Genomic DNA, 26,411 nt, shown 5'->3' with positions numbered 1-26,411 from the left:
AGTGACTGGTGTGCATTGAGACATTAAAAAGTGACATTTATTACTATGATTTTGTTTTTACCCTAGGTGATACCACCCCTTCAAATGGGATATTTTTGGTTTTGGTTTTGTTTTTTAATCCACGAGAAATAAATGTCCATGAATATGCAGTGCTGTAGGACACAGAACACCAAATTAGCCAAAAATTCTCCCTAGCAAGAAAGAAAGAAAAAAAAAAACTTCAGTAAGTCTTCCTCCTTGCAGGGTATATTTAATTTGGATGTTGGGGAATCCTCCCCATCTGGATGCAACTCAATGTTTCTGGAATGTGTGTCAAAATCCAACTCTTACCCTCCCTCCCACTTGCTCTTTGATCCAAACCACCCCTATTTTCATTCATTTAACCCCTATCAAAATACAGCCCTCCCTTAATTTTCCAAATTATACTGAAATTAACCTAGTTAAAATGCTCTTCAAATGCACTCCCCAACCCAAGGCAAAAAGTGCCAACACAATGGCCTCTGGGCATCCCACCTCCCTTGAGGGCATCACCCTTATTTCTCAGAAACTGGATGGAGATGAAACACGTAGAACACCTAGTTTTTGCACTGGGACAATAGCACAGGGCATTTTCCATCCCTGCACTAGGTGGAGAACTGCTAAAAGCCAAAAGCTAAAGGCAGTTCTCCATTCCAGACTGTCTCTTAACTCTGAGACACACCACCAAGGATCCTGCCCCTCTCACCACTCCCATACCCTCCTCTGATCCGCCACCCAGCTTAACTTAAAATTATCTCCCCTTGAGGGACTTAAAAAAAGCCTCTTAACTCTAAAGTGTCGTAAACAACATTAAATATGTAACCAATATTATTCATACAGCTGGATTCTAAAGCTAATTAATCTTTTTATAAAATAAATAACATTTGAAAACTTTCAACGAAAACAAAAGATAAGTGTACAAGTTACTCACGTAGAACAGGAATACAGATATAATACGTACTATGTTCCCTCTAACACCGCCAGGGTCCCCCACTAATTAAAAGATTGAGTGTTCTCTTCAAAGTGAGGAAAGTGCTTCAGACTTCTCTAGGGGTGAAGCTGCTGGAATTGACCCTGGAACGTGCACTGGCCCTGGCACTAGTAGGAAGCATAGCTGCAAATCTGCCTCGGACTCTCTCTTCTTCATCTCGCAAAGCTTCTTCATACAAAGATGGAAAGGAACTGGGGACAGTATCATGGATCTTGGCCAAAAACTCAAGGATTCTCATCTTACTGGTTTCTGCATGGGCTCTGGGACCCCGCAGAAATTCATACCGCACAGGATCACTGTTGAGTACCTGCCGGCGCTCCAGGTATCTTCCCTTTACACGAAATTTTGGGTGATGAGCTTCTTGGGCTCCCCATAGAAATAGTGGTTCTTTCTGGCATCTATTCCCATTACATTAAGCACCTGCAAGATATCTTCCTCAGTGGCACAGTTGCCCTTCATAAAGATCACACATAGGATAGTCATCAGGAGGCCAGTCTTGGGCGTGATCTCCTCACCACTCAGTCTTGCCTCACAGGTGCGATTCAATTTGCTGATAAGGGCATAGTAGTGCCTGGTTGGATGGACTTCCTTCACATCAATGCCAAAGGCCAGCACCATGACCTCAGAGGTTTTCTTGAGGATCTCATGGAAGTGTGCCTTGTCCTTTTTGATGACATACTTCAGCTGTTATGCTTTGTTATGGGCTCCTTCATGTTGTACTTGCGCAGCAGGAACTGCACCAACAACATTGCCTTCTGGTCTAGAGGGGTTGTGCTCAAAAGATCAGTGGTGGGTGGTGCCTGGGAGGTGCTTGGTTTTTCCTCATCTTGGCTCTTGGCACCTTCATCAAATTTTGTGCATGAAACACTTGCAGAAGTACTAGTAGTGGATGGGGCTCTCTGAAGGCCCGGAGATTTCCTACTTGGCCCAGCACCAGGGGAGCTCTGGAGATTAACACCATAAAGAGGACAGGAGGAAGTAGAGGGCCTTTCTTCCCCGGCTGCAGTGGCCTAAGCACCACAGATATCCTGGGTCTCACTTCGAGCCTGGCGGCGTTTGTCACGGGTACCCGGCGTTTGTCACGGGTACGCAGCTTACTTTTCTGACCCCGAGGCATGATTACTCTGGGCAGGAAGTATAGGCAAGAGAGCAAGTAATTCACACACCTGGAAGAGGGAGAATGAGATGGTGTGTACACCTTCAGCAGGGAGAGACCAGGTGGGTTTTAACCAAAACCACCTCTACAGGCTCCTACTAGGGCCTGCCAGAGCCAATAACAAGAAAAGGATTCTATGGGACTGCGCCTCTATCCTAGATTATTAGGATTTTCAGCCCCACCCCCATTAGACCAAGGCTCCCACCTCCCTAAGATCCCCGGTGGCAAAGAAGTGGCTCTTCAGCTTGAAAGCCCTGCCTGGGGCCTCCCAGGGTAGACTGCAGGGGTCTGACATCTGTGTGACCACCCTCTGTTGTGAGGTTGAGATTTACTGGACTGGGATTTCTCCCTTTGCTTACCGGAATCCACCAGCTTCAGATCAAAGTCTTCACTTCCTGAGACCCCAAAGCAGAAATGAGAGTGTGGTGGCCCTAACAGCCATGCCTGGAGCTACTTAGCTTGGAGGGGTGGGGTCAGGGCAGAGTGGATTCCGGTTCTGAGCCCTTCCTCAGGCCCAGGGGAGATTTGCAACTTGGCCCAGTACTAGGAGAGCTCTGGAGATTAACACTATAAAGAGGAGGGGAGGAAGTGGGGGGCCTTTGTTCCTCCAAATCACCTCTCTCCTCTGAAGAGCCTAGGCTGGCTTCCTCAGACTACGGGTCTCATCTTCCTGAGACCCTTGAGGTGGAAGTCAGAGGGTATCTCATGCTGATAGCTCTGCCCTGGGCCTCCCAGGAGTGAAAGCAGGGCTGGGGCTCAGCACTAGCTGGGCTCCTTGCCTCTGGGGTAGGTTGTCCTATCAGATTTCCACCCTGGGTGTTGGGGGAGGGGAGGAGTAGGGAGTTCTCCTGGCTTTTTCATTAAAGGCTTTGTGGGAAATACCTACTCCCTGAAAGCTCTGGGTCGTTTCCATACTGAAAACCTTGAGAATGGGTCAAAGTCGCAGGCTAGATACATATGGGGAAGCTGCACCACAAAACAGCATCCCAGTTTTGGGTGGTTATTAAGCACAGCTTCTAGAATCATGCTGTTTCAGCCAACCCAAACTTTTGTGCTGTCGTGATATTACCATATGGTACTGACACACAGGGTCTGAGGCGCCATCTCAGATTGTATTATTCAGTGAAGCAATATAAATTCATTGTCTCAAGGCACACTGGGAAGAAGCAAGGGCCAAACTTCAAAATCTTTCCTCCAACTAATTCTGTCATCTGCTTCTATTTCCGGCTACGGACCCTGTTTCCACTTGAGGGTATGCCCCCACCTGTTTCCCACACATAAGTAATGGTTCAACCCAGACTTCTTGTCCCTCAGGAATTTCTCATTTTTGCTTCTTTCCTGTTGTTGATACTGTGCTCTCGTTCTTTCTATAGTTTCTCCAGGGTTGATTTTGGAAAATACTAGCCAAATTCTGGTTGCCATCTTGAATGCTACATGTAAGGTAGTGCATTGGTCTGCTCAGGTTGCCATGACAAAATAACATAGACTGTGTGGCTTAAACAACGTAATTTTTTTTTAACCTAGAAATTTATTTACCTCCAGGTTCTGGAGGTTAGAAGTCCAAGATTAAGGTGTCCTCAGGGTTGGTTTCTGCTGTGGATTCTCTTCTTGGATAGCAGACAGCTGTCTTCTTGCTGTGTCCTCACATGGATTCTTCTCTATGTCCTTGCAAAAAGAGAACTTTGGTTTCTCTGCCTTTTCTTAAAAACCAGTCTTTTTGGATTAGGGCCCCACCCTTATGACCTCATTTAAACTTAATTATCTCCCTAAAGGTCCTATTTCCAAATAATGTCACATTGGGCATTAGGGCTTCAGCATATGAATTTTGAGGAGGATACAATTCAGTCCACAGCTGGCAGTAAATCTGTAAATAATTTAAGGAGGATTGGCATCTTCGTAATATTCTTTTCCCCATAAGTAAACACAGGACACTGATCTATTTATTTGGGATTTTTATAGTGGCCTGCAAAAAGACTGTGTACATTTTTGTTAGGTTTCTTTTTAGGCAAATTTGGATATTTGCTGCTATTATGGTTGAGATAGTTTCAGTTATTTGTTCTTATTACTTATTGATTTTGTATGTCAAGGCTCCTGAGTTTGCCATAGTGATATATACAACAGCTTTCTGAAGTCTGTTATTTGTTGAGTATTTTGTGCACTGGATCATCTGGATTTTCTAATTAGAAGAGCATATTGTCACCATTTATTATCTCTGTCCTTTCAATATTCGCACCTTTTATTTTAATATTTTTATTGCTCTGGTTATGTATTTCAGTTCACTTTAAAACAGTAGAGATGCTACCATACATTTGTGTCTTGGTCCTCATTTTAATGGGGATGCTTTTAACATTTCACCTTTCTGTAAGTTTTCTGTAGATTTTAGGAAATGGAAATCCTATTCTAATGTTATTTTGTTTTATTTTATACCATGAATCAGTGTTAAATATTTTTTTCCAAAGGCTTTTTCTGTACCCAGGAAATGATCAAATGCCATTCTCCTCTAATCTATCATTGTAGATAAATCCCAATCAACCATTTTTTCCTAATGTTATATCATTTTTGCATTTCTTGGATACAGCCTACTTATTCACTCTTACATTAAATATGTTATGAATTTATTTAGGATAGATGCCTCTGTGTGAGTGAAACTGGCTCATGTGATCTATTCTTGGGGTGTCCTTATTTAGTCTTTCTATTCAATAAAACTATACACCAAACAAAAGAACATGAAACAAAACAACAAAAGCAATGATTACATGCTAAAAGTGTTTAAATCCAAGTTAGACTTTAGATTAGTTAATCATATTATACCAATGTCATTTTCTGCATTTTCATAATCGGACTATTATTACATAAGTTGGTATCGTCAGAGGAAGGTGGGAGAAAGGCGCATAGTAACTCTCTGTACTATGGTTGCAATTTCCACTAGTGTAAAATAATATCAAAATAAAGGATTTAAGGATTTCTGGTTTTAGCACCAACATACAAAGGGCTTAGGAGTTATCTTTTTTATCTTTACAACAAGAAATAGCTGGAAAAATGGAAAACCAATGACTTTCCTTGGACCCAACAGAGAACTGAGGTCAAAGAAGTCACAAAGCAACTTGCTACCCTGAAATCTGAAGAGACAGGCACATTCAAATAATTACAGTTATTTGCTTACCTGGAGCAGAAGCTACTGAAAGCCATAACAGTGGAACCAATTAGTTCATTAGTAATATTGACAAATTGCTATAGGCTGAATGCAGACTAGTGTGAGATTGCAAAAAAACACGTAGGGGTTGCTATCACAGAAGGGACCACACTAATGCAGCCTTTCCCTCCAGGAATTCCACCAGGTTCTCACAATGAGGACCTGAGAGAAATCCCCTGGTGGTTCTGGCAGGGGGAAGGAGAAGAATAACCATTATATAATCTTTCCAGATCCTTCCATATTACAGAGGTCTATTCTCCAGACTAACACAGAAACCTTATCCCACCTAAGGGAATTAATTTCCACCCCACTATAGCTCCTTTCAGCCTTCCTGTCTTATGTAATAAAAAAAAAATAACATAGTCAACATGTGACGAGGATAAAAAAAAATAGATTGGTAATGATGCAACCAGGTAAGGAAGCAAAGGGCTGGAGTGGGTGGGTGGGGTGTTAATACTCTTGGAGGAGGGACGGAAATATTTGTGATCATTCCCCCTAAAAGCAGGATTACTAAAATACTAAGATTTAATTTTTTAAAAAATTATAGAACACTTTCTTTTTCCCACATCCTACCACCACAGAAACAAACCTCTAGTATACTAACAGTGGATTACAGCTGAAAGATCTGCAAAACACAGCTGCTCTCTGAGGACCAATACAAAGAGAAACCCTAAAGCAAAGAGAGGATAAAAAAATCAAAGACACTAGAGGAATGTGAGGCCTCTAGTACCTATACTATAACAAACATTAAACACAAGCCAACTCCTAACCATGTTAATATCAATCATCACACTAAAAGCATGTGTTCCCTGGTACCTAACACTGACATATGTCTGGCTTTCAACAAAAAATTATAAAGCATACCAAAAAGCAAGAAAGAAAACAATCTAAAGAGACAAAGCAGGTATCAGAACCAGACTTAAACATGATACAGATGTTTAAATTATCAAACAAGAAAACTTAAATAGGTATGATTAGAATTTTAAGGGCTCTAATTGAAAAAACAGATAACATGCAAGACCAAACGGGGATTATGTTGGCAGAGAGATGAAGACTATAGGAAAGAATAAAAACTAAATGCTAGCAATCAAAAATACAATAAGAGAAATGCAGAGTGCTATTGACAGGCTTATTAGTTAACATGACACAGCTGAAGAAATAATTACTAAACTTGAAAATAGGTTAGTAAAAACCTCACCAAATGAAACAGAAAGGGGAATAAAAAGAATTAAAAATTAACAGGATATCCAAGAACCATGGGATAATATAAAAAGGTATAAATACAAGTAATTAGAATGTCAGAAGGAAAATAAAGAAAGAATGGGGCAGAAAAAAATACTTGTCATGATAGTGTCGAAGGATTTTCTATCATCAGTGACAGACAACAAAGCATAGACGACCCAGTCAGCTCAGAGAACACCAAGCAAGATAAAGAGCAACTCTAACAGATTATACCTAGGATATCATATTTTAACTGCAGAAAAAAAAGACAAAAATTATGAAGAAAGTGGACTGGAATTACTTTCCTACAGAAAAGAAAGATTAAAATTATAGCAAAATTCTCATCGGAAACCAGGCAAGCAAGAACAGAATAACGTGAAATCCTTAAAGTGTTAAAAGAAATAAAAGTTCAAACCAAGAATTCTATATCTAACATAACTATCTTTCAAAGGAGAAGAAAAAGTAAAGACTTTCTCAGACAGACAAAAACTGGAGCAATTCATTGCCAGCATACCTGCTGTGCAAGATGTTAACTTCATCATGCAGAAGGAAACTGATATAGGTCATAAATGTGGATGAACATAAATGAGCATCAGAGAAGGAATAAATGCGGGTAAACCGAAATATTTATTTTTTTGTCAGTCTTTAAAAATTATTTCTTTAAAGCATTAATAGTAACAATGTATGGGTTGATTATAGCATATGGATAAGTAAAATGAATGACAACAGTGTTACAAGGGATGGAGGGAGAAACTGGAAACATACTGTTATAAGGAAGGTATACTACATGTTAAACAGTGTAGTGTTATTTGAATGTGGGCTTAAGTTATTTAAAAACATATATTGTAAACCTTAGGAAAACCACTGAAAAATTTTAAGTATGAAGTATTTATCAGAAGAAGAGATTAAATAAAATCATATAAAATGCTCAAGTATAACCAGACAATGCAAAAAAAAAAAAAAAAAAGCAGATAGAAAAAAAATGCAGCAGATAGAAAACAGATATAAAAGAACAGATTTTAAGGCTGGGTGTGGTGGCTCACGCCTGTAATCTTAACACTTTGGAAGGCTGAGGCAGGCAGATCACTTGACCTCAGGAGTTTGAGACCAGCCTGGGCAACATGGTGAAACCCCATCTCTACAAAAAATAGAAAAATTAGCCGGGAGTGGTAGTTTGCACCTGTAGTCCCAGCTACTTGGGGGGCTGAGGCAGGAGAATCGCTTGAGTCCAGGAAGCAGAGGTTGCAGTGGGCCAAGATCACGTCACTGCACTCCAGCCTGGGCGACAGAGTGAGACCCTTTTAATACAACTATATTAATAATCACTTTAAATGTGAATGCTCTAAACACAATAGCTAAAGGAAAAATTTGTCAGATTGGATACAAAAATATAAAAGATTCAACCATATGCTGTTGATAAATCTACTTTGTATATTAACACTCAGGTTAAAAGAAAAGGGGTAAGGGATTTTTAGGGGAGTGAAACTATTCTGTATGATACTTTAATGGTGGATACATGACATTATACATTTGTCAAAACCTGTAGGACTGCACAACACAAATAACGGATCCTAATGTAAATTATGGACTTTAGTTAATAATCTATCAATATTCATTAATTAATTGTATCAAATGTGCCACACTAATGCAAGATGTCAGTAGGAAAAACTGCGTGTGACAGGGGAAGGGGTAAATAAATGGAAATGATATTTCTGGCTCAGTTTTTCCATAAACCTAAAACTGTGCTAAATATAAAATGTATCAGTTTTTAAAAAGCAAAGAAAATCCACATATATGGTGGGCAAATAGCCAGCTTACAGTATTTGAACTAAATTTGTACTATAATTGAACTAAAACACATTGGATTCACAAATTTCTTGTCTTATTTTTAGCACAGAGTCCCTGTACAATGGTTATTGCCCACAACCTAACAGCTCCAGATCATCTGCCACACCTTCCTTGTCCAACATTCAAGGGTTACCTTAGAACACCCAAGATCAGGCCAACAATTTAGAGGTGATGACTAGTGACATCTATTTAATGTTCCACAATGCTGTCTCCTTCAAGAAAGTGTCCAATGACCTCCTCACTTCAAAAAAGGGTCACCTGCAGAAAAGGAAGGAGTTTTGAGATGATGTGATAGATTATGTTGTTAACAACATACCTCTCAACTGGCTGGTAGGTTCCCTTTATTCTCAGCTGACTGAGTCTCAGAATGCTCAAGACCAAGGTGCAGGGAAGAAAAGGACAAGCCAGGAAATATATCAAGCTGAACAAAAAACACAGCAAACTTGTCCCGTTAGCCAATGCATGGTACAGCCAGCCAGATGACTTTCTTTGATGTTGAAATTAACCTGCTAGGCAAATATGATAGGTAGCTAGAAATGGGTCTTCAATTGTAGTCATTTCCAGCTACATAAAGATCTTTAACGTTTTTTGATTAAGCAATTAAGTTCTGTTGCTTATCCGGCTGTCAAGAAAAGAATGACAGACTTGTCAGAGCCTAGTCAGAACTCACTTATGACATTTATGATTTTATTCTGTGATCATTGTTTTGCTACTGTTAGTGTATGACTGTAATAAATAGAAAAACATGGCTGGGCGCAGTGGCTCACGCCTGTAATCCCAGCACTTTGGGAGGCCAAGGCGGGTGGATCACGAGGTCAGGAGATCGAGACCATTCTGACTAACACGGTGAAACCCCGTCTCTACTAAAAATCCAAAAAAAAAAAAAAATTAGCCTGGCGTGGTGGTGGGTGCCTGTAGTCCCAGCTACTCAGGAGGCTAAAGCAGGAGAATGGCGTGAACCCAGGAGGCGGAGCTTGCAGTGAGCCAAGATTGCGCCACTGCACTTCAGCCTGGGAGACAGAGCGAGACTCCATCTCAAAAAAAAAAAAAAAAAAAAAGGAGGCCGGGCGCGGTGGCTCACGCCTGTAATCCCAGCACTTTGGGAGGCTGAGGCGGGCGGATCACGAGGTCAGGAGATCGAGACCATCCTGGCTAACACGGTGAAACCCCGTCTCTACTAAAAATACAAAAAATTAGCCGGGCGTGGTGGCAGGCGCCTGTAGTCCCAGCACTCGGGAGGCTGAGGCAGGAGAATGGCGTGAACCTGGGAGGCGGAGCTTGCAGTGAGCCAAGATTGCGCCACTGCACTTCAGCCTGGGGGACAGAGCGAGACTCCATCTCAAAAAAAAAAAAACAAAACAAAACAAACAAACAAACAAAAAAACAGAAAAACATTCATATAGGCTGTGGTATGAATTGATGTCTGTTCCAGCGTTGTTCATGGTTTGTCTTGTAATGCATGCTTGTAAAACTTGATTTTAGCTTTTAAAAAAAATTCTCATGTAGGAACGCTACTTTGAAATTCAATAAAATATATTTCACAGTAAGTCAGTTTAAAAAAAGTAAAGGGATGGAGACAGATATACCATAACAACACTAATCAAATAAAACCTAAAATAGCTACAGAAATTTTAGACAAAACAGATTTCAAAACAAGGGAAATTATCAGGGACAAAGAGGGAAATTATGTAATGATAAAGGGGTCTATTCCCCAAAAGGACACACCAACTCTAAATGTGTATGCATCTAACAGAGCATCAAAATACATGAAGCAAAAATTGATTGAAGTAAAAAGATATAGTATTATAGTATATTTAATACATTTTCAGTAATTTATAGACGGCAGACAGAAAATCAGCAAGGATATAGATGACATGAAGAGTACTAATAACCAACGTGACTTAACTGACATGATAGAGTATTCCAACCAACAGCAGCAGAATACACATTATTCTTAAGCTCACCTGTGACATCCACCAAGTAGACCACATTCTCGGCCATAAAACACACAGTAACAATTTTTTTAAAAAAAATATAAATTGCACCAAGTGTGTTCTCAGATAACAGTATAATTATATCAGAGATCAATAACAGAAAGATAGCTGGAAAGTTCCCAAATATTTGTAAATTAAACAACGCACTTCTCTACAACCCAAAGGTCAAAGAAGTTTCAAGAGAAATCTAAAAATATTTTGAACTAAATAAAAATGAAAATCCAAATAACCAAGTCTTGTGGATTGCTGCTAAAGTAGTTTTTCTAGAGAAATTTAGAAGATCAAATTCATGTATCAGAAAAGAAGAGATATCTAAAGTAAATAACCTAAGCTTCTACCATAGGAAACCATAAAAAGAGGAGCAAATGAAAAATAAATAGAAGAAAGTGGATATTTGTTAAAAGAAGCAGAAGTAAAACAAATAAAAATACAGAGCAGAAATAAAACAAGAAAACAATAGAGAAAAGCGATAACATCATCAAAATAACCTAATAAATTATTGGCCTCTAGCAAGAAAGAGAGAGAAGACATAAACTACCAATATCAGGAATAAAAGGGGGTCATCACAACTCACAACTGATCTTATAAACATTGAAAAAGTATTAATGGAATACTACAAACAACTCTGCTTACAGATTTGATAACTTAGACGAAATGGGTTAATCCCTTGAAAGACACAAACTACCCAAATTCGCATGAGTTGAAATAAATAACCTGAACAGTATTGTATCTATTAAAGATATTTAATCAGTAGTTTAAAACTTTCTTTAAAAATAATCACCAGGTGCAGATGGTTTTCTTGGATGAATTCTACCAAACATTTAAGGAAGAGAAAATACCAATAATCCACAATATCTTCCAGTAAATAGAAGAGACAAAATTCTCAATTCTTTTTATGAGGCTATCATCACTCTAATACCAAAGCCAAATAAATACATTACTAGAAAAATAACAACGGTCCAATATCACTCACGAATATAAAAAATATCTTTCATAAAATATTAGCAAATAGAATACAGAAATATGTAAAAAGAATGAAACACATCATGACCAAGAAGGGCTCAGTCCCAGAATGCAAGACTGAGTCCATATTTGTAAATCAATCAGTGCAATTCATATTAACAGATTGAATATAAAATAAATGTAATTATATCAATACATGCAAAACAATAATTTGAAAAATTTAATACCAATTTATACTTACCACATCTAAAAATTAATAATACAAGGGAATTCCCTTAATTTGATAAAGGGTATATAAGAGAACTTATCACTAACACCATACCTAATGATGAGAAAATGAATATTTTCCACCTAAGATTGGGAATGAGACGAGGTTGATTTTTCATTATTCCTATTCGATATAATAATAGAAGCCCTATTTAGTACAAGACAAGAAAAATAAGTAAATAAAAATTATATATATAGGAGAAGGATAAATAAAAATTGTCTTTTTTGCAGAGGAAATGATTGCCTATGTAGAAAACCCAAAGAATCTAAAAAAAAACCCTTTCTGAAACAAGTAATTATAATCACTTTGCCATTTACCAACAATAGAGAATTGGAATCAGAAATTAAAAAGCAAAAATATTTACAATCACACAGAAATACTTAGGTATAAGTCTAATAAGATATGTACGGAATCCATATGCAGAAAACTACAAAACGCTGATCAAGGGAGATTTAAATAAATGGAGCAGTATTTTCTGTTCCTGGAATGGAAGACTCACTATTGTTAAGATGTCAATTCTTTCTAACTTGATTTATAGACTCAATGCAATTCCACTAAAAATCCCAGCAAGTTTTTTGTAGACAGCAACATACTGACTCTGATATGGTATAACAAAGATCTTAGAATAGCCAATGCAATACTGACTAAGAACAAAGTTTGAAGACTCATACTATGTGATTTAAAGGCTTAATATAAAGCTATAGTAATCAAGACATTATAGTGTTAGTGAAAGAAAGAACAAATAGAATGGCGAATAAGATGCCCAGAAATGGGCTCACACAAATACAGCAAACTGATTTTTCACAAAGGTGCAAAGGCAAATAAATGGAAAATGATCATTTTTTTCTCAGCAAATAGTGCTAGAACAGTTGGATATCCATATGGAAAAAAATTAACTTAGACACTAAACTGAGACCTTACACAAAAAATTAACTCAAAATGGATTATAGTCGTAAAACAAAATGCAAAACTATAAAACTTCTAGAAGAAAACATAAGAGAAAATCTATGAGTTTGGGTTTTGGAATGAGTTTTATTAATATATACAATACCAAAAGCATAATTAATAAAAGAAAAAACACTGATAAGTTGGACTTTATTAACGTTAAAAAGTTTTGCTCCGTGAGAGACACCGTTAAGGGAATAAAAATACAATACTGGGAGAAAATATTTGCAAATCATATCACCGATAAATGATTGGTATCCAGAATGCATAAAGAACTCTACAACTTCAAAAATAATAAAACAAGCAACCAGTAGTGGGTTGAATGGTGACTTCAAATAGATATGTCTATCTCCTAACTCCTGGAACTTGTGAATGTGACCTTCTTTGGAAAGTTTGCAACTGTAATTAGGTTAAGGATCTCAAGAAGACATTGTTTTTGATTTAGGTTGAACCATAAGTCCAATGACAAGTGTCATAGAAGAAAGATCAAGGGAGATTTGAAACACAGACACACAGAAGGGAAGGCTATATGAAGGTAAAGACAGATGCAAGTGATGGGTTTATAAGTCAGGAATGTGAAGAATTGCTGGGTAGCCATCAGAAGGTAGGAGAAAGGCATTAAATGGATTTTTTCTGAGAGCCTCCAGAAAGAATCAACATTTCTGACACCTTGATTTCAGACTTCTGGCCTCCGTATCTGCGGGAGAATATATTTATTTTGTTGTAAGTCACTCAGTTTGTTATAGTTGTCCTAGGATACTGATACACAACGTTATTTTTTAAATAGGTAAAATATATGAAAACATATTTCACAAAAGAAGATTTTTCTATGGCAAACAGGCATATGAAAGGATGCACAACATAATTTTTCATTAAGGAAATACAAACTAAGACAATTATTTACTAGTACACACATATTAGTAGGGCTAAAATATCAATTACTGGTGAGGATGCAACTAGATCTTTCACACATCGATGGTAGGGATGCAAAATGGTACAGCCACTTTGGAAACAGTTTGGCAACTTCTTATAAAGTTAAACCTAGTCTTACATGGTCCAGCTGACCAAACACGTGAAAACTTAACGTCAACACAAATAATTGCACAAAAATGCTTATATCAGCATTATTCATAATTACCAGAACCCAAGATGTCCTTAATACGTGAATGAATAAATTGTGGTGCATGCATACAACGGAATACCATTCAGCAATAAATAGCAATCAACTATAAATCCATACAATAACATAGATGAATCTTAAATGTATATTGGTAAGTGAAATGAGCCAATCTGAAAATATTACATGTTGTAAACTTTATGTGACACTCTAGGAAAGGCACAACTACAGAGACAATAACAGATTCAGTAGCTTTCAGGGGATTGTGGGGAGTGGTTGAATAGATGAAGTACAGGGAATTTTTTATGATAGTGAAACTATTCTGTATGATACTGTAATGATGGATATGAGACGGATTGAATTTTTCAAAGCCCATGGAACATTATAATACAAAGAGTGAACATTAATGTATACAAATAAAAATCAATTTAAAAATCTGGGTATCGGAGCATGGAATGCAGACTGCAACAAAAGAATCTAGCTGTATTAAAAGTGTATAAAATGATGTCACTGAAAGTAATAGGGAAAAAGAAGTGCTGACCTAAGTAACTTTGGAAATGAGTGGAGACTGTAAGACTAAAGAAAAAAAAGGAACTGTACAAAGACATTATACTTGTTTCTCACAAGGCCAACAATCTGAAATCAATATTCTAGGACTATATAAATAATTATGTATACAGATGCTGGACAGTTGGGGCCAATTTTGTTATGGAGGTAAGTAGAGGGGATGGCTAAAATGAATTATGTGATACTAGAATAGAGCTAGAAACATCAGTAAGAGTAATGTTCAGCTTAATATAGGTACAGATGGATAAATATTGAAATAATTATAGATCTATGTTCATATACATTTAGTATACAGAAGTTTTCCAATATCTAGCTGCTAAGAAGGCTTAGAAGTAAGACTGCGGCACCAATGAAACATTTTGATCTAATAAAGTAACCTAATACTGGATTATAACCTGGGGTATAAGATAAATATCCACAAGTTCATACTGATATAAATAAATGATTGAATAAGTAAATCAAGGAGAATATGCAATTTTTTTTTTTTGAGACGGAGTCTTGCTCTGTTGTCAGGCTGGAGTGCAGTGGTGCAATCTCAGCTCACTGCAACCTCCACCTCCTGGGTTCAAGTGATTCTCCTGTCTCAGCCTCCCGAGTAGCTGGGACTACAGGTGTGCACCACCATGCCCAACTGATTTTTGTATTTTTAGTAGAGACAGGGTTTCACCATGTTGGCCAGGATGGTCTTGATCTCTTTACCTCGTGATCCACCCCCCTCAGCATCCCAAAGTGCTGGGATTACAGGTGTGAGCCACCGCGTCTGGTAAATCTTTTCTAAAGAAGAATTCCAAATAATTTGTGTGGATAGTCCACCCTCAATGACAATAGGGGAAAGTGAATATTGAGTGTAAGAGAACTCTGTCTTATCTTTGCAACTTTTCTCTAAATATAAAACAATTTTAATTTTATTTTAAAGAAAGGGTTTAAACATTGCATGAATATTGCAACTTGCGGCACATTTAACTAGTGTTCACCAGTGCCCAGTTCTCCCACTCAGCCCCCTCTGCTTGGGGGCCTCCCACGGCTGACAGCAGGGGCAGAGTTCTGTGGAGTTTGCTGTTCTGATGTGGGAAGTTCCTTCGGACCTTACTCAGAATCCTTACCTTAATGTGTGGCAGAGCCTGGACGCCTCCATCTGCTGACTCTCAGCTCCCAGAGTCCTCACTGAGGGAATTCAGAAGGTACTAAATCAAATGATCCCTGTCTGGGATCTAACAGGGCTGAAATCAGGGGTTGGACTCTGTGGGAGTCCCTCCAATCTGTGGTGGGTGGTTCCCTCAAACTTCACTCAGAGTACTTATCTTGCCTAGAACAGGGCCTGGACTCCTCCATCTGCTGACCCGATGCCTCCTCACGCATATCAAAGCCTTCACTGCCCTGAGGTGTCAGAGGCAAGGTGGAAGAAAAGAGAAACTACTTCCTGTGTCCCCTGCTTAGTGCCTCCCAGGGCTGATGGAAGGGGTGGTGCTCCAAGCTGACCTCCTCTGTTCTAGACAAGGAAGTACCTGCATTACTCATGTTTTGAAAGAACTACTGGACAGTACTGTGCTCTCTGCTGAATTGAATCAGCCAGCCTTAGACAAAGGCTAACTCCCCGTCTTTCTAATCACTGCCATTTCCCAACCCCCTGTACTTAGTTTAGTTAAGGGGCCCCTGTACTTAACAATCATGCCTGGAGCTCCTGAGGCTGACCCCAGGGGTGCAGGGATGGGGGGGTTAGGGGGAGCCTGTGGGCGGGGCAGTATGTTCCAGTGTTAAGTGGTTCCCTCAGACCTTCCTCAAGGTCCTCATGTTTATTTCTGCTGAGGCTTGGAATTCTTCCCTTTGCTGACCTGAAGCTGATACCCTGGCCCAGTGCTTTCACTTCTCAGTAAAAGGTAATAAAATTTATTACAGATCTTTTGAAAATGTTGAGAATGCCTGGTACAGATATTTTTTACATTTTAATTCAATCAACTCCACAGAACTCTGCCCTCTGTCAGCCATGGGAGGCCCTCAAGCAGAGGGGGCTGAGTGGGAGAACTGGGCACTGGTGAACACACATATCACCATCACCCCCAGTCAGTTTGACAATGAACTGCATCATCTGCAGTAATCCTCCACCCATCCTGCAAGATGTTTATGCCTGGGGCCAGCCTCCTACCCTAGGCAGTATCCGGTGGCAACACAGACCACTTAACAGAGCCACAGGACATATGCCCTGTGGCAGCAAATAACTTGGGAAACAAGGGAGACAGTCAGAGGTAGGGAGAGCATCGAGATCTTTTTCTCAAGACATATCCACGTTGAAACCTTTATTTGCAGAGTCACTGAGGTACTTAGCCTCAGGGAATTCCCCCTCCAATTTTCCACTGCTTGCAGCTACACACCCTCTCCCATTATTCTGGTACTCCCTGGCCTATTTCAACTGTCATCATTTGCCGTCTTTCCCATACACATAGCACCAACCCCAATGGTGGAAGGGTACTGTGTACAAGAGAAGAAATGCCCTTCTCCAGCAGGAATCAAGGCAGCTCACAGCTGCAGTACAGTGGCAAAGAAGTACAGCCCACCAGAATAGTGAAAATCTCTCCCAGTTTCCATCAAGAACGTTATTCAGTGACACAGGGGAGCTAGCTATACTTTGCCTGACAGTGAGTAGGGCAGATTGTAAGTTAGGGTAAGGTATCAGGCATGTCTGTGGTGATTTTCTACAATAGATCTTCCCACTCAGATCACTCTACAACTTCAGATGGGTAAAAATGATTCAGAAATTTGTCAAGCTGCTCGCGTGAGTTGTTCAGGACCCTCCAAGATTCCACACCTTTTCATTTTCTGATTCATTCTCAACGAAATGCGGAACTCTGCATACAGATCCTTGACTGTCAGTCTGCCCTAGGCTCCCTGAGCTTGGTTTAGCATGTGGTCTTTCTCATGGACTCTGGAAATTATTCTGTCTCCCTCCTGATGTTTCTCACTAACTGAAAGTGCCCTCTCTGGACATTTCCTGGGACTTAGTCATTCTGACCAAAGCCGTGCTTCTCAAAGTAAAAAGAAATTTTCATTGACATTTCAGAATTTTAAAGCTTGCCCAGAGGTATCCTAGTACAGAAGACATCACTGCAGAAACCCTGCTTTGTAAAGATAGGGGGTTGAATTAATTTTGGATTACCATAATTAGAAAACACGGAAATACAAAATAACAGTAAGAATGTATTTTCACCCAAAAGAATGAATAAATTTAAAATTGATCAAGTAAAATTCCTGTGAGAGTATAAGATATTCACATACATTAATACACGAGAATATAAATTGGTATAGCATTATCAGAATGGAATTTCAGCAACATTCATAAAAGCTTACAATCATCACACTATTTCCACTTTAATTCAATTCTCAGTTTTCCATGTCTTTCCTACAAGAAAACACCCACATTTGCCCAATAATTTATGTTCAGTGATGTTGATATCAATTTTATTAGTCATAGCAAAAAATGGAAAACAACTTACATGTCCATCAGGAGGAGAATTTTTAAATCAATTATGACACATACACATTTTGGAATTGTAGGAAGTAGTTAAAAGAATGAGACATATCTATAGGTGCTCTCACAGAATGATTCAGCATTTATTTCATTAAGTGACAAGTGCAAGAGGCAAAAGAATATGTACATCTTTGTCCAGGTACATTAAAAACATACAATGTATTTTGTCTAGTATATCGATTTAAGGAAAAGCCTAAAATATATTTTAAAATAATATGCACAAGAATTTGAATTGTGGTTATTTCTGAGGGGAACTGAATTTTGGAGGAATGCAGTAAGGAAAGGGGTTGTGATTTAGCCATATTGTCAGATTTTTTTTTGCATCATGAATGTATGCACTATTATTTTTGTAATTAAAATGTTTCAATAAGACAGAAATAGTACCTGTGTATTGTTCATATACGATAACTGCAAGAGGATTTAATGGAAGAAGCCTAAAATCTGAAAGCCTTAGCACAAGAAAAGCTTTTGTCTCATGCACTTAAAATCTGATGTGGGTTAACAGAGGGATTCCACTGTTAGGCAACCCAGGGATCCAGGCTGTTTTTATTGTAGTTTCGCCAATGCACTACAATGTAGCAGCACTGTTTCTTTTTATATGTCAGTTGCAAGGGTAGTCAAATAACTCTTCCTGACTATAAGTGAACTGGGAATGTAGTCTCCTCCTCCCAGGAAGGACAACACTTGCAAACTTTCCATAAACAGTTACATAGTGGGTGATCAGCGAGGTGTAACTTTCACAATTTGTATAAAAGTCTTCTTCATTCATGGAGAAGTTTCTGAGAAGGCCAAAATTGCGTTGCAACTGGCTAAGTTTTTCTAGTGCCTACTATGTAATAGATCTTTTCATGTATTATGCTATTATGCTAACTTTCTTTTTTCTTTTCTTTTCTTTCTTTCTTTCTTTTTTTTTTTTTTTTTTGAGACAGTCTTTCTCTGTTGCCCAGGCTGGAGTTCAGTGGCATGATCTCGGCTCACTGCAACCTCTGCCTCCCAGATTCGAGCGATTCTCTTGCCTCAGCCTCCCAAGTAGCTGGGATTACAGGCATGCAGCACCACACCCAGCTAATTTTTGTATTTTTAGTAGAGGCAGGGTTTCTCCATGTTGGCCAGGTTGGTCTCGAACTCCTGACCTCAGGTGATCCGCCCGCCTTGGCTTCCCAAAGTGCTGGGATTACAGGCATGACCCACCGTGCCCTGCCACAATTATGCTAACTTTCTAAAGGACTCTTTAAGAATTACCAACAACTATGGTTTACCCTTCTTTACTCAGTAGCACCGTTCTCCACTTACCTTTACAATAGTCTCAGTATACTGAGCATTTCTTTCTTCCTTTCACTACATGATCAAAATCATAATTTCGGAGTGTCTTCTATCTATCACTTGATGAATATGCCTGAACACTTATACAGGTGTCTTTACACACAGTGAAAAACCAGGATTTTCCCTTGGGGCAGATGCAGACAAGAGTTAGCTGAAACATGGAGATTATTTTTACATTTCTCATAAACTCTAGAAGGCTAGGGAAACATTTTCTACAGTGTTGGTAGACTGAATAATTGCTACAAAAGTGTATATATGCACTTATCCCTGAAAACCATGTGTATGTTATGCTACGTGACAAAGGCATTTTGCAGATCTATTAAGATTATTAAACTACTTTTTATTTTATTTTTTTAACTTTTATTTTAAGTTCGGGGATACAAGTGCAGATTTGTTACATAGGTAAACTTGTGTCATGGGGGTTTGTTGTACAGATTATCTCATCACCCAGGTATTAAGTCTAGTACCCACTAATTATTTTTCCTGATCCTCTCCCTCCTCCCACCCTCCACTCTCCAAAGGCCCCAGTGTGTGTTGTTCTCCTCTGTGTGTCCATGTGTTCTCATCATTTAGCTCCCACTTGTAAGTGAGAACATGTGGCATTTGGTTTTGTTCCTGTGTTACTTTGCTAAGGATAATGACCTCCAACTCCACCCATGTCCCTGCAAAGGACATGAACTCATTCTTTTTCATGGCTGCGTAGAATACTATGGTATACATGGTGCATAGAATATCATGGTGTATATGTACCACATTTTCTTTATCCAGTCTATCATTGATGGGCGTTTAAGTTGATTCCATGTCTTTATTATTGTGAATAGTGCCACAATGAACATACACGTGCATGTGTCTTTATAATAGAATGATTTATATTCCTTTGGGAAACCACTATTAAATTAGGTACATTATGTTGAATTATCAAGGAGGGCTCAATCTAATGACATGGGCTCTTACACACAGAGGATGTTCTCCGGATAGAAGTAGAAAAGAGATACAGCAGAGGAGGAAGTTAGAAAGATTGCAAGTGTAATAAGGATTCAACCTGCAATTGCTGACACAAGATAAATGCAAAGAATAGAGAAAGGTCTCAAGAAATTATGGTTGCCATAGACGAATGCAGTCAGAAAGTAGGGCCTTTGTCTTACAAGTGCAGGAAATTGAAATCTGCCAACAACCTGAATGAGTTCTAAAGGGGATTCATCTCAGAACCTTGCAATAAGAGTACAGGCTCTGAGAGTTTGGTATGGGCCTTGTGAAACCCAGAGCAGAGAAATCAGCAGAGCCAACCTGGATTTCTCACCCAGAGATGTGACATAATAAAGGTGTGTTGTTGTAAAATGCTAAATTTGCAGTAATTTGTTACTGCATTGAGAGAAATCTACCACAACTTCCTGGAAGGACTACAGGGTTTGTTAGAGTCCAGTCTTTTTAGATGGTTGCTAGACAGTGACTTCCTTGATCCTTCCTCATTTACCACTTATATGGGAGGTTTTGGTTTTTGGCCACTTGGTTAAGCTCATTCATCAGTGCCTAGTCTCAAATAGGTCACCAGATTAAACTCTCCTGTCTTTGTCATCCAATTTTCTGTCTAAAATCTTTAGCTTCAGAGTTATATGCCAAGAACCAGCAGATTTTGTTTCAAATCTGACTCAACTCACAAGCAAATTTGGAAAAAAGTTTGGTTGGAGTGGAAGCACCCAAAACAGATAAGCAGGTACATAACGTTCACTGCTTAAGTAAACAATTACATGGAAGGGGCTGTTGTTATCAGAAGTTGCAAGCTGAGTGATGTGGCAAACAGAGGACATCTGCAGGGAGTTGGAAAGCTCTAAGTCAGGAGAAAGGAAGGAAAGTTATTCTGGGCTTTCTTTCCCATAGCGAGCAGGGTGCAGCCTTCATGGAAGGAAGCAGGGAAGAGCTGGACAGCAGGTAAGGATCCAGATTTGGGCACAAGGACTCACAGGGGCTGACTCAAGGAAAGAACAGTGTAATTTGGGAAGTGCTGGATCTGGTCCCATCTGCCAGCACCTGGGCAAAATCAGTTCCCAAAGAACCCTGGAGCTAGGGGTGGATGGGCCCTATGAAATGAGGCCCACAGGCAGTCTCCAAATGGTGTTCAATTCTCATTTTCTCCATTATTTATTACATCTGGATTTAGTACATTGGCCCCAGGTTCCTTCTTTTCATTGCCCAGAGACATAGTGCAGTAGTGAGAAGAGAAATGAATTAAGAGACACAAGTCAGCTTAGTCAAGGAGAGGGAACAATGTGGACTCTAGACGAATTCAGAATAGGGGTCTGGTCCCAGTATTATCACTTGCAAGTCAGGGAAACTCGGGAAAACTGCAGTTCTATGAGCCTCAAATTCTTCATCTGTGAAGTTGGTTTGATAAACAGTCCTCTTGCTCCCTGGCTCATGTATTTGGCTTCTCAGTATACCGTACTGTAAAGTACGAATGTTGGAATGTATCTAACTTATGCAAGGCATCTGGCACACTACCTTATATTGGATTTTAATAAATTACGGTTATTATTATGTTTATATTGACCCCCAAACCTACCAATTTTCCCTCTTTTTGTTTGCTTTGTTTTATCCAGGAATTGTCAGATAATTTGCAGCCCACTAGCATATAGCACAACAAATCAGCCAAAATGTTGCTTAGCAGGTTAAACTAAGTTACACGCTATACAACTTTTTTGAGGTTATGTTATTTGTTGTTGGTATGGGGGAGTCTTATCCAGTTTGATGCAACTCAGAGCTCCTAGAAATTGTGTCAAGGTCTACCTCAGTCCCTCCCTTCCAACTGCCTTTCGCTCCAAACCACATGTATTTGCAATTATTTCACCCCATAAAAATCCAGTTTTAGTTTATAGTTTGCCAAATTATATACAAAATAACCTAGTTGAAATGCCCATTTAATGGATGGGCTGTGCCTCTCCCAAATCACTGCAGATTGCCAGCACAGTGGCTTCTGAGCTTCTTATATGAGTATCACCATTATTCCTGAGACCCTCCCTTGTGGTAATAGGTGTAAATCACATTTTCGTGCACCTTGTTAAATCATCTTTTTGTGCATTGCGTTCACCCACACTGAGATAAGAGCACAGGACGTCTTCCATTTGTGCACTAGGCGGAGATTTCTCTCCGGTTCATTTGTGACCTAAAGGTGACTACTAAAAGCAATTTTCCATTCCAGCCTTCTCAAGTCTGAGACACACCATCTGAGGTGCTGGCCTCTGCCCACCACTCTCAGAGGCTCATCTGACCCACAACTCAGCTTATTTAAGATTATGTCACATTGAAGGACTTGCAGTTTCCCAACCCCAACCCTTTGCCACAGGGCATTTACACTCAGCTGCTCATCTGAAACCCCAAAGTCCTCACACCTTCTTTTGACTTGTCCTTTTGGTTAGATTGTCTCACTGCTATGGATGGAATGATTGTGTCCCCCCAAAATTCACATGTTGAACCCTGAATCCCCAATGTGATGGTATTTGGAGGTGGGGTCTTGGGGAGGTAATTAGGTTATGAGGGTACAGCCTTCATGAATGAGTGCTCTTATAAAGGGATGAAGAGACCACAGCTTTCTCTACCATGTGGGGATACAAAGAGAAGATTGTTAAGCATTGAGAGAGCCTTTACTGAGAACCTGACCTGGAAACTCGATCTCAGACTTCCAACTACCAGAACTATGAGTAATAAATGTTTGATCTTTAAGCCACCCAATCTATAATTTGTGATAGCAATCTGAACTAAGCCATTCACCATCTTCCTTTCATGTTAGCTACTCCAAGTCTTTTCATTTCTATGGGTATAGATGATTCTTGTTTATCTTAGCACTGCAAGTACTAACACAAGCCATCCAGAGCAGATGCTCAATTATTATTTGGGGAAAAAAATAAACCCCTGAGAAGGAGGTCTGATTTATTATGATTTAATTTCTCCTACATTCTTGAATAAACTAAGTATATCCAGGTATGTATATACAAATGGATTTTACAAAAAAAAAAAAAGACTAAAAGTGATAAATGAAACCAACAATTTACAGTCTTTTATTTTTTCTCCACTTTTGATCCCAACTATTACAATTCTGCGTCCTTTCACCTTTCCGAAAAAAAAATACCAAATTTACTGCCATATCTTGTTTCAAACAACTAAAATGGAATGTTCCTAATTTGTTTCACAAAATAATAAAACTCTTACTCTTACATTCACAGCAATGTTTAAGTAATGTCATTCATAAACTTAGTTTCTAAAGTTACTCAAACCTTCTGATAAAAGGAACAATATTTTGAAAAAACTATCCAGGAACTTATTACAGAACAAGAAAACAAACATGTTATACACTGTGTTGCCTCCAGTCCCACCCTGACCTTCCACAGCTTAGAATGTGGACTTTTCCTTTCAACCACAAGGTGAAAAATGTCTTGAGTTCTGCTAGGGGTGGGAGAATCTACTAAATATGGCCTTGGAACGTGCATTGGCCACAGCCCTAATGTGAGCCCTTGCTGCAAGTCTGACTTGAGCTCTTTCTTCCTCATCTCTCAAAGCCTCTTTATACCAGGTTGGGAAGGCACTGGGGACAGTATTGTGGATCTTCGCTAAAAACTCTAGGACTTTCATCTTGGTGGTTTCTACATGAGCTCGTGGACCCCATAGAAATTGATAGCGCGGAGGATCACTGTCGGGTACTTGCTGATACTGCAGGTAATTTTCTCTCACAAAATCTTGGGTGATGATCTTCTTGGGCTCCCCAAAAATGAAGTGCCTTCTCCCCTCATATAACCCCATCACATTCAATACCTGCCAGATTTGTTCCTCAGTGGCACAATTACCATTTGTGAAGATCACACCCAGGATAGTCATCAGCAGGCCAGTCCTGGGCACACGTCTGTCATCACTCAACTTTGCATCATGGGTTGGTACCAGTGTGTTGATAAGGAAATAGATGTGCCTATCTGGATCCATTTCCTTCAGGTCAAGTCCAAAGACCATCTCCAGGTGATATGAAACTTTCCCCAGGATCTCACTGAAGTATCTCCTGGGAATTTGGACTATATCTTTCAGCATAGCTGCCTTTATAATAAGCTCTTTCATTTGATACTTGTACAGAAGGTAATGCACCAAAATAAACACCTTCTCATCTAGAGGGCTTCTGGTCATGTGCTCATTGGCAGCCAGGGCCTGTGAGGATCTTGGTCTTTCCTCCGTTTGGTTGTTGGTGCTTTCATTAGATCTTACATATGAAACAGCTGCAGCAGTAGTGGTGGTGCATGTGGCTCTCTGAGGCCCGTGGGGATTGCTGGTTGTCTTGGCAGCAATTGAGCTCTGGATGGTACTCCTGAAATGAGCAGAGGAAGAGGAGGAACATTCTCTTCCCACTCTTGCAGTGGCTTGAGCACCCATCAGAGGCTCTGGCTCTTCTCGAGCCTGACGGCGTTTCTCACGGGCACGAAGCTTACTCTTTTGACCCCGAGGCATGATGACTTAAGACAGGGTAGTAGACAGTTAGACACGTGAGCTCTGTGACCTAGAGGAAAGAGGATGAGATGGTTGGGTCACTTCAACTGGGAGACACCTCCGTGACTTTATTGAAGGCCACCTCAGCAGTTTTCCTTGAAGTCACTGCTCTAGGAATCCCGTAATGCTCCTATTCCCTGATCTGCTTGTTCCCTAAGAACCTGTGGAATTAACTAAGGCTTAGGTTGTCACTACTTGCCAGATATGCCTAGGACTTACTGGGATTTAGAGAAGTGGCTCTGTTCTGGGGCAGGAGGTCATTCTCTCAGTTCACATTAAGGATCATTATCTCACTTCTGTTATGACCTGGGGTCCCTCTGATCTACTACTTTGATGCTGACCCCTCACTTCAAAGCCCTCATCTCTCTGTGATCCCAGAAGGTGAATTCAGGGAAACCTCATCTGACCACACCTGCTGGAGACACAGAGACAGATGAAAGCACAGGCCAAGCTCTGTGGGACTCTCTATCCTGGGGTAATTAGTGTTCTCAGTCCTCGCTTAGTGATCTCACCTTTGCTTTTGCTAAGGCCTGGGACTCCTCCCTCTGCTGACTTTAGAGCGATCTCCTCTGGGCAAAGCCTTCACATCCTTGAAAGCCCTAATGAGAATATTTGGCAGACCACAGCCTAATATATCTCCTTCAGGTTCACTCAGGTTTGAAGGTCTGGATAGGGCTCTGTGACTCCCTGCTGTTCCGGGGTGGGTAGTCCTCTCAGTCCTTACTCAGTGTCCACACACAGACTTCCAGAAGACTATGGGCCTCCTCCCTCTAATGCCACAAAGCTGCCCCTCTCAGACTAAAGACCTCATCTCCCCGATCACCCTCCCACCCAGCCCCCGATAAGTACAACATGAGGGAGTGCCTTGCCCAAAGCCTCCCAGGGCTGACAGCAGGGGTGCGGCTTTGTGAAGCTCCCTTTGTTAGGGGTGGGTTGTTCCCTGAGACCTCACTCAATATTCTCACTTTAACCCCTAACAGGGTCTGGAAATCATCCTGCTACTACTGACTTGACATCACTCTGCTCCCATTCCAAGGCATTCACTTCCCTGAGACACCAGAGGCAGAAGTCAGGGTTCCTTGCATCAATGCACCTTCATTCACCTTAGCTTTTCAGGACTGAGTGTATGGCGAGGGCTCTGTGAGGCCCCTCTGCTCGGGGGTTCGGGGGTCGGCTCAGATCTCACTCAGGGTCTTCCCTTTCACTCTTATTAGAGGCTGGGAACTCTCCCTCTGCTGGTCTGAAGCCCGCACCCTGGTCCAATACCCTTACCGGCTCAGTCTCCTTGGGGGGCATTTAGAAGGTACTCAGAGGTCGCTACCTCCCACGATTCCTGTCTTTGTTCTATCGGAGCTGAAAGCAGGAGAATAACTCTCTGGGAGCCCCTCTAGTGTGGGGTGGGTGGTCCCCTCACACCTAACTCCGGGTCTTTACCTTAATTCTAGGCAGGGCTCAAAGCTCCTCCCTCGACTTAAGTGAGTGATGCTACCCGGCCTCACCCCAACACTTCCCTCAAACACAACAGGCGAAAGCCCGTGTGCCTCAGGTCCTTCCGCCCCCATCTGGGGCCTCCCCAAGGTTGACCGCAAGGGCGGGACTTTGCGAGGCCCCTCTGTTCTGAAAACGGGGCGGACGAGGGGGACTCCCTTTACTCCTGTTCTTTCAGGGTCTTTGCCTTTACTCCTGTTAGGGCCTGGGAACTCTCCCTCTGCTGGTCTGAAGCCCACACGCTAGTCCGATACCCTCACTCGCCCAGTCTCCTCA

General features: G+C 40.3%; 1 protein-coding gene and 1 pseudogene across 1 annotated transcript; both read right to left on the bottom strand.

The window, feature by feature from the left end:
- Positions 1-1,055: 1,055 nt before the first annotated feature.
- LOC107970946 (melanoma-associated antigen B10-like) lies at positions 1,056-2,126 on the bottom strand (annotated as a pseudogene).
- Positions 2,127-23,157: 21,031 nt separating this feature from the next.
- LOC473544 (melanoma-associated antigen B10-like) lies at positions 23,158-26,211 on the bottom strand. The gene is made up of 2 exons (XM_528915.6): positions 25,160-26,211; positions 23,158-24,657 (listed from the first exon to the last, which is right to left on the bottom strand). Exon 2 carries the CDS (start codon positions 24,606-24,608, stop codon positions 23,565-23,567), a length of 1,044 nt encoding a protein of 347 aa, XP_528915.3. The 5' UTR covers positions 24,609-24,657; positions 25,160-26,211; the 3' UTR covers positions 23,158-23,564.
- Positions 26,212-26,411: the final 200 nt, after the last annotated feature.

The sequence above is a fragment of the Pan troglodytes genome, chromosome X (genome assembly GCF_028858775.2).
Source record: "Pan troglodytes isolate AG18354 chromosome X, NHGRI_mPanTro3-v2.0_pri, whole genome shotgun sequence".
Lineage (NCBI taxonomy): Eukaryota > Metazoa > Chordata > Mammalia > Primates > Hominidae > Pan > Pan troglodytes.
The sequence above is the reverse complement of the archived record's forward strand: the minus strand, read 5'-3'. Positions and strand labels throughout refer to the sequence as shown.

Bases quoted from the DNA above. Each gene is read 5' to 3' on its own strand.
- LOC473544 (XM_528915.6), bottom strand. From the start codon at position 24,608: ATGCCTCGGGGTCAAAAGAGTAAGCTTCGTGCCCGTGAGAAACGCCGT.